Genomic DNA, 16,506 nt, shown 5'->3' with positions numbered 1-16,506 from the left:
CTCAATTGACAAAATAACCAGCACTGCAAGCAAAGCAGGGCAGATATCATTCAAAGAGTCAAGGCGCCTATCTATTCCGTAAGGAAACCTGACAAGAAATTCCACATACAAAACAAGAACCAGACAGATTTAAGAGGTACAACAGCTTCTTTCCCAGAAAAGATTTCAGTATAGCAGCCTTATAAACGTGAAAATTTCAGCCTAACTCCATAGTTATGTGTAATGCGCATTGCATCAAAACACATAAGCAGCACTCTGCTGTAAGAGCCTAGAATTTGTTGTCTATAAGCTTTGTAGCAAAATAATGTCAGAAGTTAATAACCTGCTAAGATAAATGGGAATATCCTGCGGCTCTCTGGGTCTTGTTTCATGTTACTGCAGATTCTGATTCATGAAAAACAGTGCCTCACCTTCTCATGTTTGAAATGGGATTTTTACCACCATAACTTCTAGTTTTGAACAAGACTCTTATTATACACTTAACTGTATTGCTGCAATACCAGCAGGTCCTGTTGTGTTTGCCATTCTACTGGCATACACTGAACCACGTGGCCCTGCAATTCCCTTCCCAGTGGTGGATCCCACTGTAGCCACAAAACTGAGTAGAAATCCAGATAAAAAGTGATATATTTCATCTATGACTATTCATTTCTTAACCCATAGTGGATGAGCATAAGGCACCTGCAGCTCGGTACTAATGGCCAAGTGAGGAAGTACAAAGGTTACTGCCTAATCAATTTTTCCTTATGTCATCTGGAATAGTATCCTACAAGGCTTAACTGTGCAAACTTGGTTGCACTGAATTATAACATCTGAAGACAAAAATCTCTTCTGTCTAAAAGGAAGGGAAAGATGGATGGCAGAGAAACGGAAGGAAAAGTCTGAGTGCTTTATCGACCCAACTGACATCCTATAAATGGTAAGCAATAAAAATTTATTGAGAAATAGAAAAGTTCTTACTCACCCTTATCACTGTCCCCCCAAATTGTTAATGCCACAAAAAAAAGCAAAATTCCCTTAAAACACATATTTAAAAATCTTGCAATTTTATTTGCATATAAAGGCCGCTAGATATAATATCACAATAAATTTAAAGAAACAACTGCTTTTCTAAATTCCATTAACAAGGTAACATAAAACAGAACAAAGCTCAATAGCATTTACAGTGGTAGAACAGAAATAACTATCTGCAACAATATTTTGTGCTAGCGAGATTGCATTTACACACAGTGCAAAATAAGAAAAAGGAAATAAAAAAGACAAGAAGAATATTTAAATATAAAGGACAACTAAGCCTTATTTTAGTTAGGCTTGATTGTATCCATTTGACTCTATACATGCCTGAACTACGACAAAGATTTAACTCGGGCTCTTGAAGGCCTTGAGCACTTGGAAAATGTGTCACATCCTTCATAATTTAGATGTGCTGTACAGCATAATTTTGCAGATGCTATACTGGCAATATTAAATCCTAGCTTAGTTATAATGCACAAAAAATACATATATATATAAATTCATATTTAAAAGGAGTCCGCATTTACATTTTTTTTTTTTACTGCATGAAATACCTGCTCTTTGCAGCTTTCACCCCCAGTCTTTTAAAGCTAAAATAATTTAAAAACAAACAATAAAAGGTAGATATCACATACAGGCTGTGGCTATCTATATCAGTCCTAACGTATAAAGCAGGTAGAGACAAACAACTGAGAAGTCTATTCTCCCCTTGCTGCATTCTACTGTTAACAGAAACAAGCTTCAGCACATGCACACATATCAAGAGGTAAAATGGACCCCAAAACATTGTTTGTGCTACTAAAAAAAAGTTGATATAAATGGAGATGAAAAGCTAACATTTAGACCTAGGGAAAAAGAAGACACTTAAAAAACCCCGACAATAACATAAGTTGTGCAAATTTGGGTGTTTTTAAATGCTGCCTATTTTTAAGCTTATAATATAATATTAAAATAAGGTCTCTCACTTATTAAAAGAAAGCTTGGCTGTCCTTTTGAGAACACTATAACAATTTACAATGGCAAATTTATTGAAAAACAAAATTAATTTTACAAATTCACAATGCTTTATCAATTTAAAATGAATGCTGCATTTCCAAAAAAGCACAACCTCTAACTTTTCTTCTTGTTTCTTTTGTACCAGCAATTTACAAAAAAAAACAAACAACAAAACAACCAAAAAACCCAAACCCCAAAACCCGCAACCCACCCCAAAACAAAAACCCCCATGGTTTCCCCCAAGTTCTCCCCCACCAATTTTGAAATAAACATGTAACAGAATGTAAGTTTTATAATTAGAAAATGGCAGTTTATAGACCTTCCCCAGTTCCAAATGTGCAGTAGTGCTTCATGATCCTTGAGGGGTTGGAAGGTCAAATATAATTGGAGGGTTGGTTGGTTGAAAGCTGACTGTACACGTTGAAGCATTGATGTACGTTGTGTAACCGTCTGTCATAATGCCGTAACCTGTAGGGAGAATGTGTCACACTTACTGTAATATAAACAAACGATACTGCCCATGGGCAGCTGCACCGAAACCTTGTTGTGGGATCAATGCTTTGGAACAAAATTAAATTCATCCCTTCAAAATGATACAAGCTCTTGAAAGCTGCCACAAAGGACTGACTGAAAAAAAATACAACGTACAGTATTTGAAGTAAGAACTGATGCTCTTACGTACAAACTTTTTTCCCCCCACGGAAAATCTCTGTTGCAATTGGATACAGCAGAAACAGAGACAAAACCACACGTGTACTTTTTCTAATTACTTAATTAGCGAGCTGTGGTTTGCATGCCTGTGATGTCCGTCGTAAGGAAAAGACCAATCAGGAGAAAAAGTTTTAGAAGTAACTTTGGTTTCACCTACAAAACCCCCTCTCTGGGCAATGAACCGAACCCAGTAAGCTTTCCCCACATTAGCCCTCACCATCCAGTTCCTCAGCATAGGACTGCCAAGCCGGTGTTGACGCTGGCTTGTGAAACCTCCGAAACTCATTAGCAGGTTAAAAATATACACGCATACGTATTTACTTTATGTATGTTATCTACCAGTGAAAATCACGACCAAGGAAAGGAATCTCCTGCTATAAACACAACAGAGCACTGAAGGTCAATGGATGACCCCCGGCTTAAGCAGAAAATTGCGATGAAGCTTAAACAGATGACTGCTTTTCATTACAAAGGGAACTTGGTAACTTGTTCCCGAACCAAAAAGCCAGAAGCAGCAAATACTAATCACAGGTTTTTCAGCGTGCCAAGTACTCGACTCCTCAGTAACACTATCACATGAGTTTCAGGATGCTGAAGACTGGTCTCAACCTTCTAAACATCTGGCCAGCAATGCTCTCGTTCAGACGGCGTCTGAGGACCCAGCAGCAACGCTCTTTCTCTGCCGGCCTCTGCCTTCTCTCCCACTTGCCGCACAGGACTAGGACATAACGGAGGGTTGTGCACTCCAGTAATTTTGGGCAAGTGGAGCAAACTATAGCGACACATTAATTGAGTCACAGCTGAGTCTTCATTCAGCAAATGTGATGTGAGAAAACAAATGATAACTGAAGTACAGAGATACTGAGAAGGTAGAAGCTCTCCTCTTACAGAATTTCTCTCAAGGATAAGGAGATAGGAGCCGGAGTTCCACCAGTGCAAAAGGTGAAAGCTTTGCCGTTGTTTTCAGCTGACATCCACAAAAAGCTAACAAAGCAGCTAGAAAAAATCTAGGAAGAATTTGGCACCAAATGTACTTTAAAAAAATAATAATAATAAAAAAAAATAAATATCAGTTTCATGGAGGAAGAGAACTTCCCATTGCAAACCCACAGGGGAAAAATGTTTTTCTTTTATACCATTATGATACAGTACAGATCACTGCTGCCTGAAAGCTAAGATAAATACAGCTACCCACAGTGTCTATCAGAAAGAATAATCACTTCAGAATTGCTGCACTGTCCGCCTGTATTACTTTATTTATTTAGACTGGCAATTTTGATTTAGATCATCTCATGGTGGGAAAAACCTTGTTTGTGGTTGTTCGTGCTTGTCAACCAGGAAAAAAACCTGCATCGCCAAAATGTGTGCATAGCCTCTGTGGATTTAATGGAATGTGGTGCATGTTCATTCATCTCAGCTGGAGTTGGATGAGAATTAATTGCACTGTAAGATAATGCTCTTAACACTTGGCTATTTCTTTCTGTACTGAAACAAGCCGTTCTTAAGTCTTCTGCGTAAGTACTAAACAGGATTTTAACTTTTTTGTTAGTATTCTTGTAAGAATTTATTTGAACATTCACTTTTAATATGTGCTACCACCTCTCCTGTGAGACTTAAATGTAAGGTGCTTCATGTGGTTCCTCGGTGCTTTCTCACAATAATGATCTTGTACACAGAAGTACCTTCCTCTCCCACTACTTAACACTACTACAACTAGAAATTTCATCATCCAGCGTGCCTACAAAGGTTGTAGACACTTTACATGTTTTAGCTGGAAGTCTTGCTGTATTCACTTATTCTTAATATGCAAGGATTAATATTTATACAAAATATCCAATCTTCTCTTGGGTGCGCTGAAAGACTGCTATTCATGCCACTATACTCAAGGTCATGTCAGTATTTCCATTATAAACTCTTTATTTACAGATACCCAGCATGAAACTCATTGTATGAAGTCACAAGGGCTTCAGAAAAAACAACAACACTAGTTGAGAAAGCTATCCTTTTTTTATTTTTATTTTATGAAGTCCTCCAAATCTTTAAGCCTATGGAGAACCTAGTTAGGAGTCCATGGAGAACACTCCAGGGGGATAATATAAAGCATTTAATGTGTAATTTTGAGTTCTAGGGTCACAAAGTCTTACACTCCCTCTCAGGCAGAACTCCTAGTGTTTGTCTCTCAGCCACATGAAAGCTACAAAATTGTATTAAATATTTAAGTATCTCCAAAATGTACTTAATCTCTCAGCCTCTTCCACTTCCACAAACTGAGCTTATTGTTTCTGAAGCCTCACACTCTGCCTGATCTGGTACTGACAGTGGGGAAATAGCTCTTCTAAAATATGAGACCGCTGGAAGGTAACATACACAGTACAAACTGTATTACAGGATGCTTTTAGAAATGTATGCAAAGTGAGTTCTGGCAATCTCTCCTCTTGATGTCTGACTCGAGATGCCCTCCTTTCTGCTTTTCCTTATACACCGAGGGAGGTGAGCTGAGACAGTAAGTTGTCTTCGATTTTCTTCTTTTTCTAGCACCTTTCTTGGCTCCTGTGCTTGGAATAATGGCGATAATTTTCATTTTGGCTTGCAAGTGTGGGGAATCTCATCTGTTTCTCTAACCAAGTTTGTCAAAATCTGAATTGCTTTCAAATAACCTGTATAGAACAACCTTTGCACGGTGAAAGATGTAGGTGGCTAAATGTAGCACACGTTCCTGAAAAAGTCTGGTTTAATTCTGGCATAAATTTACGAAGTGCTGTGCACGCAATCACTTCCCTCAATTCCCTCCCTACTTTAGTCCAATATGCCATTATCCGTCCTTTGCAACACACCATCAAAATGTGCTGCTTTGAAATCAGCCTGAGATCGAAGAGGGGAATAGTGCTGCTCCTTACCTTCGTGAATCCCACCAAAGACGTGGAGTTTGGGCCTTACTCGCCTCTGCACCGTGTTCAACAGTTCCACACAACCCACTCTCTGCAGCTCCTTTGGAACCCAGTCTCGAAAACCTGAAGGCAAAATGCAATCAATACTATTAATTTTCTCTATTCAGGTAAGGTTTCACATAGTCTTTCAGGAAGTCATAATTCACAGAAGGTTTATTACATTATCTGTAGTCGTAACTTCTCCATTAAAGCACACAATGGCTTTTAAGAAATGTTTCGCTGTCACTTTGTCTTCCTTAAGAATTCCTCCCTCCATCTGCATTAATATTTTTCTGGATGTGATTTGTTTTTTTAAACCATAGGTTTAAACCCATCTTCCACCTTGAAACCCTGGGACATTTATTCCCGGCACTGCTGCAGATTTTTCTTCCCTTTCCCCTGGCTCTTACAGCAGTCAGCTTCCCCAGCCAGCTATGTGGTTACTCCAGAAATAAAACACCTCAGGAAGATCAGCTACCTAGGACCCGACACCTCTGCCACCCCAAAGATTTCAAATACAGTCTCCCACAAGTTCCCGAGGACCACAGTCTGCAAGTGTCAGCTTATTTCTGAGCCCCCGGTCACTAACAACAAGCAACGTAGCAAAATAGCTTCCAACAAGCCACTGCTAATTGACTACGTTGCCGCTCGGTCCTACGGACAATATGGAAAAATGCACAAATAGGACGTCTGTTATTACAGAAGTCTGCTGCCTGGACTGGCACCACTAAGGATCAGCAGGGCACGACAAATGAGGAGGAGTAAAAGGGAAATCAGGAGCCACATCCAACTGTAGCACCGTTCTACTGACTTCGGAGTAATTACATCCTGTGCCAAGTTTATCCCAGGTAGTAAAAACATGTTGTGACATGAACTTGAATGAATTTTGGAGAGAACAAAGAGTCCCGTTACAGCTCTACCTCCCTTAATATTTATGTAATTGAAAAAGCTGCATTCTTCTCAATATTATCATGCAGGCTGAGACCTAGACGCCCTCCTTGTAGGCACAGTACTAGCACCTAATCTGTGTCTGTAGTTAAAATACAGTGCCAACCTTTTGAAATTGAACTTCATTATCTCCATCGAAACCAAAATTTAAGCACGCTTATTCAATTAAAGCACTCATTAGTGTCTGCAGCATCACAGTATTTCTAGATGAACCCATTTCAGAGCAGATGGATTAGCAACCCATTTAAAACAGCACCCATGAAACATTACAAACATGCTTGTGGGGTTTTTTGCTTCTTTGGGAAAACAAACAGATTAAAAGAGTGCTATTCAAAGTGCTGGTTTTCAATATCCGGTGCGCTCCGCTATCAGTGGATGGTGTTATCGCTGCTTTATCAAAGCAGCACGCTGGTAGCTCTAGTAAGATTAAAGAGAATTCGCAGATCGTTTTACAACATTCTCTAAGCCGTATTAGAAGAATAACCAGGATATAAAGGGAGTGGTAAGTACATTACTGGTCAAAAACTTTCTGGACTTTTTTTTCCCCTTAGCTCTGCTTAGCTTGCTGACTCTTAAACTTAAATGTGCTACAAAACATAAACATGCATTAATTCCTGACTCCACGGTCACTGAGAAGCTCTATGAGAGCATTGAGCCAGCCTGGTAGCACTTAAATGCTGTTTTATAATGGCATCTTGCAATCCTGAGAAGTTTTTTTTATATTCACTACCATCTCAAAAGTCAGTGACTTCATGTGATCATGCGATGATCTGACCCCTTGGATTTCAGGAGCTTACTAAAACCCTGACAAAATCACAGTCTACTAACAATCACGGTAATGAAGAGGAGACTGACACACTTTCTTTTCCTGAGAAGCCATATTTATAGAAGGCAGAGGCTCAGTTCTTGTAAAATCAACTGAAATATTGAAATAGAGTCCTAGACTGCTTTCCGCATGTGTCTTACAGAAAACAGTAAATAATACGTGATACTATCTTGTGGGGTACAGGACAGGGAAAAAATAGTGGGAATTTTCAAATGGTTTTAGTGCAGGCTTTAATGACTTCAGATATGCCAAAACTGGATACTCCTGTCTTTGCTGAATGATCATCCTAGTGTCTTTTTGAGACCATCAGAACTTAGTTTAGAATGTAGAATTAAAATGGGGATCAGTGAATTACTCACATTTACAAGGCAAGCAAAATTTAACTAAATCAAAAACTTCAACTACTTAATGAAAAAACAAATTCTGCATTCATAGACTTGTGCTCACCTGTCATTAGTTCAAGTAAGGAACAATTATCTGAGAACGTAATTTTATTCCTTCACAAATCTGCTATAAGCCAATTAATATCTTTAAAACTACTGTTAGATATTCTGAGTTTACAAGGACGTTATCAAAGAGAATATGTGACTACATACTCCTGAACTCCTGACTGCATACTCTAAAACCTTAAGGTAACATGCCATTGTAGTGGAAAAATGTTTTAAAAGTTTTAGTCAATTTCTGAAAAATCATATGGGATGGGAAACTGTTTGACAGATGAAATACTGTTCTTAAATAAAATGTCAAACTATAACGGCCATGGAGTCAGATATTTGATCTTCCCTAGCTTGAGTTTAACAAATAATTTAGTTTTTATTAAGAAAACATCTGGAAGGTCAACAGATCTGCTAAGCCTAATCACTTTACACTTCTTCCAAAAAGGCTTTTTAATTCATAGTTTTGAGGTAGGGTGCGATTACAGTATAGCTTATAGCATTATTAATTTTGCTTATTTTGAAAGTAAAATTCTCATGCAAAGAATCACACACCGTTTTTGTTTCACTTACCAAGGGGAGGTCCATGTGTCATTAGTATATCAATTCCCTCAGGAATAAGGTTCCACTTGTCTAGCAAAGACTGACCTCTGGGTAGGTTAAAGCCCCATCCATTAAACCACGGTGTCCTTTGGGGAAAAATAAGATGAACTGCATCAGTGTAAAATAAAAATCTCTTCCCTTCTCCAATTTTTCTGAATTAAAACAATTTCAGTGCTTCAGAGATTACTTGCAGACAGCCTTTTTGAAGGGGATGCATCCGAAGCAAACTGGCTCAAATACGTACATACACTAACTATACATTTGAACTTAGATTAATATCCTGTGCTCTTATCGTACTTCAAGAGTATTCAGTCCTGGGGACATTTACTCACTAGAGAGAAAGGGAAAAAAGTTACAATAACACAGTCTAAATCTAAAGCTTTCTTCCAAAGTTTGGGGATGTTCAAACATAAGAGCTCCTTCCTTACGTCACCTATCAAAACAAGCAAAAATCCCAGAAGTTTTTTGGAGGCAAGAGTCAACTTCTCACAGCACGGGGCAGCTAGTGGCTAACAGTTCAACAGGAAGGCTGTATGATGCTGCTGTTATTAGCACCATCTGTACTACGGTATTTCACTAAACTCAACTTGCTCCCTTTTAGCACTTTTAATATCAGAACATTGTCACATAACTTGGCTTTGAACTCCTGAGCCTCCTCGAGGTCTTGAGCACACAATGTTTAGCCTCACATGACTTCTTCAATAGGTCTTATAATTTAAAATTAATTTAGTATTTATTAAGGAAAACGGATATCCTCAGTCTCCACCATCATAGCATAATGCTGTTTTAGACATTGGTTTATCCATCAACCCCGGGACGTAGTAATGAAAAGCAGACCTTCCAGGAGTACTTTTTCAGTGCATAACAGCCAAGTTGAATCATTTCGATGCAGGTATATTATAATAAAGCCTTTCCTTATCAGGTAGGCACACAGGGGAATTCTTCTGAAGAGACACTGTAGTATTTACACCTGTTTCTAACAACTTTTTACACAGCTGTTAGTACTGTACTAATTTTAAGCATTTTCATCCATGTGTGTGTTTCCTGGAGCTGAGGCACCAGATTTAGACTGGATTGCTTCGTTTTCTAGGTAGGATACTCCTGTCCTAGCCCTAGTCATTTGGGGGTATCTTTCTGAGAGTTCAAGCTACTCCTGCAGTCTTCTGTGTTTCAGAATCTTTCAGTTTTGAAAATAAAAATAAAAATAGGGTGAAAAAAACCAACTACAAACCAACCTTAAAGAAAAGCATACCTGTTAAAAAGAGTCCTACATCATTTCATTATGTAATCTGCCTCCTGTACCCGCTAAATTATGCATTTTTTCAGCCTCAAACGTGTATTTAAGTGGAAATTTCCTGCTAAGATTACATGTCTTGATTTTTATTCTTTGTAATTAAAGTTGGTTTTTTCCAGAGACAATCATTGACCAGTGAAGAGTATACCCAGTTATATGTATGGTCTGAGTTCCCGACGATCAGCAGTATGGGCAAACAGCAGGCACTGCTAATACAGTGGCAGCAAGGTCACTGGTGCCTTAGTTACAAATAATAGACATATCCCACATAGTCCTACTGAACTAATACCACACATACATAGGAACTTGTTCAACCTAGCAGACTTCTTGGATGCTGGATGAACGCTAGGAAAAGACAGGAAAATTAGATGTTTGTTAAACATTTTATGTAAGCTATGGGTTCCTCATGTGCATAGCAGTGAAATTTCACCTCTCACTGTTGGCTTACTCTGCACCCACTGAAACATTTAAAAAAAGTTCCTATGTTGTAAAATAAGGTCAGCGTACCTCACCAGAGGTTTGTAGGCAACTGAATTAAAACTGAAGCGTGTGGCTTAGCTTTAGCTAAATCACAAGTGTTTCTGCTTTACTATGATTGACCTTTCTGAAACACGTATCTGAATTTCCTTTCCTGTAATGTTCCTAGGTTTTAACATATCAAGATTATAGTAACCTTCAGGACTGCAGTTAAAAGTTAAAACATGGTTTGGCTAAACATTCAGCTGCTTAAAAAAAACAAACACACAGCGCATAGGTTGAACTTTTCACTGTCAATTAATGATTCTTTCCCCACTTGCATTTCTCCTGCAGATAATACTGTAGTTATTACACCATAGTTAAACCTGAAATGTGAAACCACATCTGTGATCTCTCTGGAGCTCTTTGGAGACTACGACCACAGAAAAACCTGGATTTGTCTGCAGGTTTTTTATTTTATTTTCTTCTGAAGCACTGGGGGAAGAGGAGGAGGGGAACCTGAGCTCCAATATATTCTTCATTCACCAGCCTCTGTAATTAGCTGTGACTAACAGGCACCACATGGGAATCCACTTGTAAGAAAACTTTGGAGAAACCTTCCCCATTATGCAGCATGTGCACAAAATGGTCAAGTACTTCTTTAATATACTAAATATTTTCATGTGAAATGAATAAATAGAGAAGAGCAGGCACGACTGGAAGAACACCTGGATTACAGATTTAGGTTTCGGGCATTCAAAACACGAACCTGCATATTCAATGCGAGTATTGAGCCCTGACGAGACAAACTGAGAGTCCCTGCGTTTCTGAGGTGGTTCAGGCCTCATCAGAAAGCCAAGGGGAAAAAGGACGTGTTCAGAACACCACCAAGAAAAAAACAGCTTTATGGCACAGATTCAGGTTTAGATGAGATCACAAGGAAGGTCATCCGATGTTTGCACTACGCTGTGTTGCAGTGCAGACAAAATGGAGTTGATGTACTGTGAATCCCGTGAGTGGACAGATGAATAGCTGTTTACCCCCAGCAAACTTTAAATGTGTGCAGGAAAGACAAAGCCTGCACTGTAGGTAGGTAGCATCCTATCAAGGGGTATCGGGGAGGGATCCTTTACTCCTATTAGTGCCCTTTTTTGCATACTTAAGAGTTAGAGTTGCTCTCAACTTCTAAATAATTTCGAGGAAAAAAATTGTGCACGTAGTTACATGCCTTCTGCAACATATTCTCAAGCTGATTACTTACTGGGAGAAACCACCTCATATTTAGGAAGAAATATTTATAATGAACTTTGGCTGCACCCACCTGTGTAAGTTGCAATCCGGTGCAAATAATTAGGTAAGGGCTACTTAGTCATTGGTAACCATATTTAAGATCTGACCTATTTTTCTTTCCTATGAAGTTCTCAGTAAAAAGATTTCAGTTAACTCCTAAAACCGTTATTAGTATACTTCACTTTTAAGTAGACGGCAAGAAAAGAAAGCTATCAGCTGTTGAATAATGCCACAAGGGAGGCATAGACATAAAAACCACAGGGATTAGTAATGAGAGATTACAAATGATTTTGTCATTTTATGTTTGATGGACCAGAACATGTCCTCACACCCGATGCCTGGCATGACGCAGGTCCCGCTTGCCCGGCATGTCAGCCCGTGTCTGGGAGAACCTAATTGAGCTCCTGCTCATCGGAACCACGCCGCACTTCACAGCATCTTCACGTGCCATCAAACCCTCACGATAATTCTTGATCCCTGGCTCACCTGACAGCTCAGCCCTCCCCTGACTGCAAAACTTCCGTATCATTTAGGGATAGCAGTTATGCTGGCACCAGATGTGACACAGGGAATATCCTCACTGAAGGCAGACACCTGGCCCATCGTTACTCTCTTCAGTTCTTCATTTCTACACAGGAGTCCCCACAGATCCCCCTCCACCTGGCATTTTGGAAGTTACACTTTCTGCAATTAACAGAACGCTTAGGCAGTAGGCTGCGTATTATCTTCACACCTTGTGCTGCAGGAGATGCAGGCATCACTTGACATAATACCAAGAAGGAGGGGATCTTAAGCTTCGCGACAAGACTCGCCCTCCTTTTGCAGGTACATTGGGAGAACTGCCTGACAAGACACACAAATCCGTCTGCTTCTAATGGTAGAGAGCTGCCTCTTCAGCAGGTGATTGAATCTCTTTTCTCTCAAGTAACTTTGTATGGTTTTAGTATTTTACCATTACATTTAAAAAAAAAAAAAAAAAAAAAAAAAAAGAGCACAGGGACAGAGCATTATTTTATGACACAAAATCACAACCACTTCTTGGTGTATACACTCAGAAGGAACACTGTCACGTGGGGAAATGGGAGACGCGAGGCCATGGCCAAGGTCACCCAGGCGATACAGGAACTTCAACTCTGGTATCTCCTACTACCTACTTTCATCTCTTCTCTGTCTTGTGAATTTAATTACCTGATCCTCAGAGTTCAACAACTCAAAAGGTAAATGTACAATGAGATCTTCTAGATTCAGGTTTTCCCTTCACCTCTGCCAGTAAATCCATTTATTTCAATAGTTACTTCTAAAGAGGCTTAGATCTCACGTGTTTTTAATCCCCGGTATTCATTCATTTTTAAGGCTACCCAGTCTTTTAGGAAAGCTTCAATTTTATCCTTAATCCAATGAGTAAAGTGCACAGGAGGCAAAAATCTCAGTCTGCTTCCTTCCACAGGATAACAGCCAAGGGGGCGTCTAGAAGGCACCGCAGCAGAAAGCACTTCAACGCAACTAATAACAGTAATGAAACGCTCTTTCTTTTTGACAGCATTCAAACTGAACACACAGACCTAGCTTACGAGGGAGAGAGACAGTTCCATCAGCAGGACAAAAACGGTGGGACAGGACACCGAGACGCGCTCCTAGACTCGTTCAGTTACAGCACGAGCCTACGAACGTATCCCCAAAGTACCTGCTAGGGTCCTAGATGAAAGCTGCAGCAGTGCAGCGGACTAGCAGAGAACAAACTGCAAAGGAGGGGGGAGAAGTGACCTTTGTGCACAGAAAAGAAAAGCCTTTCAATCCTCCTCCCTCCGCCCCGAACGCCAGGCTCCAGCGTTGGCCAGGGCAGAGCAGCACACACGTGCCCGTCTCCATTCAGTCAATGGACAGAGCGTGCCTAGTGGGAATACACAAAAAAGGGATTGTAGCGTGGGGCGAAGGGGAAGAGGGAGAGCGCGTGCAATCATGGAAACAAAAGGCTGAGCAGAGCAAGTGCGCAATGTGTTAAGGAAGCACGTTTTACATGATAAGAGCGTCTATAAAAGCTCTGAAACTTGCCTTCAGTGCTATAAAAGCATTTTTTGGTTAAGCTCGCTCTTACAGTGAATATTCAAACGCTTTTTCATAATGTAACAACAAGCAGGAAATCTTAAAGGCTAAATAATTCCCGAAATTATATGTAATGTTGTGGTATCAGTAAAAGGCACAGGCTGGTGGCTCGAGCTGTATTTCATTCCCACTAGCATTTACCTGCTGTGCCTCAGTGTCCCATTTAGAAAGTGAGGACAATAATACACAACCGAAAGAAGTATCATGGGGTCTGGTTCCTTGGGATTTTGCTTACCCTGCATCTTTAAAGAGCTGAAGCTCTCATGAAAGTGGGTTACCAGTACTGTGATTATGTCAGCCATGTACTGCATGTATCTCCTTATTACTGACCCGCACAGAAGTCAGGCAGTCTCTAAAACATAGTTCTGCTATTTTTACAGTATTACAAAAACCTGAAGCCTCAACAGCTGCTGGTAATTTTCTTTTTTTGCAGGTTTTTCTCTCTCTCTTTCAACTTACATACTACAACCTCCGAACACTTGCTGGCTGTCTAAATGACAAAACATTTGAGAAACACAACCCCACACATCCACCGTGTTTGGAGGGAAAGAGTTCACATAACGCCTTTCCTCTACGATGCGGTCCGCCACAATGAAAAGCTGCAGCAACCACCTCATCCCAAGAAGCTAGTGTGACCTGGTACACTCCTCGCACCGAGGTGTTCTCAGTTTCTACCTCAGATTGTACAAACTGGTCAATGGAGGTTTTAGCTTAAGGCTCCTGTCAGACAGACCCGTGCTTGGATCTGTGAGAGGTAAGAAAGAGCTAGGACCTCGACTGCTGCCATCCAGCATGTTATCGCCTAAAATAAGGGCAGATACAGGAGAGTAAGTGCAGCTTTAGCCCTCCATATGGCTGGAAAACAGTATGTGAAAAGTAATCCCTCCTGCACTTTGCAGTTCTTCACTCTCTGCGCACCTCTCTGCTGCCTCCAGGCTGCCCCAACTTTGACAGGTAACTGAGCTCTGGTCCCCAAATCTAAACCCTACTACCTCTGTGGATACCTTTCAGTATTTGCTTTCTCTGGTGGCCCATATCAACCACTGACATCTTCTATCCTGTGTCTCGAATGGCTAGTGATGCATTTTGAAGGAGGAACATAAAACATCTGCTCAGTTCATATGCTTTGTATTAATACCAGAGCACCACAGACAGTTATTTAAGACCACAACTCATCTTTCTGTCGGGAAGATGTATTTTTTTTTTTTTTTTAAAAAAAAAAAAAGGAAAACAGAAGGAAGTTGTGTAAAGAAACACACAAAAACATGCCAGGGTTTAAGAAAGTTGAGGCCAAAGGAGCAGAAAGGAGGTTCAAGTGCCGGCAGTCATGGAGGAAAGAGCACAGGGCCCCCCCTCCCCCCTGAGGAAGGGGGGAAAGAATATAAAATGAAGCAGAGGAAGGGATGACACCAGGAAGCCAGTGGATATTGGAAAGAAGAGGAAGGGAGTAGAATTTTTAAAGTTCAGGACTCGGGCAACCTTTGTTTAAGTATCTGAATTGCTCATCAAAGAGGAAGCTTCCTCCAAATCTTCTGAGGTTTTCCAATCCCTAGCTGTATTGCAATCATTTTATTTAGGGCTTTACTTAATGAGATCTGGGAGATATTGTAATATCCCAAAAACATGAAAATAACTCAAACTTGACTCAAGGGCTAATTTCATTCTACTTTTAAAAAGAACAGAATTACAAAGGCCTACTAATAGAAGCAAGTATTAGACGATGCGTATTTCTGTGCTGCATATGGTTGAGGAAGTCTTGAAGGCTAGACTTGGTCTAAGCTAGCACCAGCCTCAGCTGGGTCCGACCATTAAGTACGCCGCGTTTCCCTGCATGGCAATGGGAGCACTGGGGCAGCAGCTCAGGCCTATGAAGTACCATGCTGGACTGATTAGCAGAACCGCGTCTTGTTCCAGAGCGGGCACATTCACCCCTTCATTCCCACGCTGCATCCCTGTGCAGGGTACATGCACCCTTGAAGTGTCAAAGGATGCTGCAGTATTGAGAAAAGCTTGAATGCCTTGAATTGTTACAGCAGAATTTTGGGGTCCATGTAGAAACACAGAGAATCATGGAATATCTATCTAGAGGAAGGAGCTCTGAAGCTCACCCCAACATAAATCGCATGTCCATTCTGAAGCACAGGGAAAGAGAAGACAAAAGGGAAAAGAGCAGCTGGCTGAAATTTTGATTCAACTTTGCTCAACAACTTGCATGTTACAGAATGATGCTTGAACGCTTGGTTTCTTCTAGTAAACGTGATCATAATATGCTAGTTTTATTGCATCTTAAATTAATTTTCTATATGCCTCTTATTATCCATGCAGGAAATGTAAATTGGCAAAGCTTCCACCCCAGGTAGATCTGGAAGAGGGTTTTACTAGTAGCCCCCTTTCTGCCATGACAACACAAATTAAAGTAGAGCAAAAGCAAAAGGGAAGTGAAGACCTCTCCCCCAACACAGACTTATTTGTGCATAATTTCGATCCGCTAGGGTAGTGTGTGTGTTTGACATGTAAAAAAGCAAAATCTGTACAGGTGTAATTATATCCAGTACCTTCAGTTGAACATTTTATATATTTATAAAAGTAGCATTTGGAAAACACTAACTGAAAGATGGCTGCCTTTAAAACAAAGCAAGCTACTTTTCAGTGAATTGTGTAACAAACGTTGCTGGATATAAATCAGTACAACAAAACACTCAAAAGAAGATATGCCTGCCTGCCTGCCCTATTGGTGAATTTGGCTCTTGCTCCTAAGAAACAGCCTCTAGAAGCTTTGTGGTTTTGAATGCCACTTAAAACAGAATTCTTTAGCATCACTAGAGAGTCTCTGTAGTTCCTCCAAGAGGCTATACTGGTCAGAGAACAACATGATTGCTTATTCAGTAAAAAATGCTGAAGCCA

The 16,506-nt window shown here is 40.2% G+C and overlaps 1 protein-coding gene across 3 annotated transcripts in view; it reads right to left on the bottom strand.

Annotated features, from left to right (window-relative positions):
• Nucleotides 1-1,069: 1,069 nt before the first annotated feature.
• MPPED2 (metallophosphoesterase domain containing 2) overlaps nucleotides 1,070-16,506 on the bottom strand; it is a 110,052-nt gene continuing 94,615 nt past the window's right edge. For all 3 annotated transcript variants that reach the window (XM_049821128.1, XM_049821129.1, XM_049821130.1), the window contains exons 5-7: nucleotides 8,430-8,545; nucleotides 5,619-5,732; nucleotides 1,070-2,478 (exon numbers count right to left, since the gene is read on the bottom strand). In XM_049821128.1, the coding sequence (XP_049677085.1) occupies nucleotides 2,360-2,478; nucleotides 5,619-5,732; nucleotides 8,430-8,545 (349 nt within the window). In that variant the 3' untranslated portion in view covers nucleotides 1,070-2,359. The remainder of the gene's footprint in view (nucleotides 2,479-5,618; nucleotides 5,733-8,429; nucleotides 8,546-16,506) is intronic.

Source organism: Accipiter gentilis, chromosome 17 (genome assembly GCF_929443795.1).
Source record: "Accipiter gentilis chromosome 17, bAccGen1.1, whole genome shotgun sequence".
In the NCBI taxonomy this organism is placed as follows: domain Eukaryota; kingdom Metazoa; phylum Chordata; class Aves; order Accipitriformes; family Accipitridae; genus Astur; species Astur gentilis.
The sequence above is the reverse complement of the archived record's forward strand: the minus strand, read 5'-3'. Positions and strand labels throughout refer to the sequence as shown.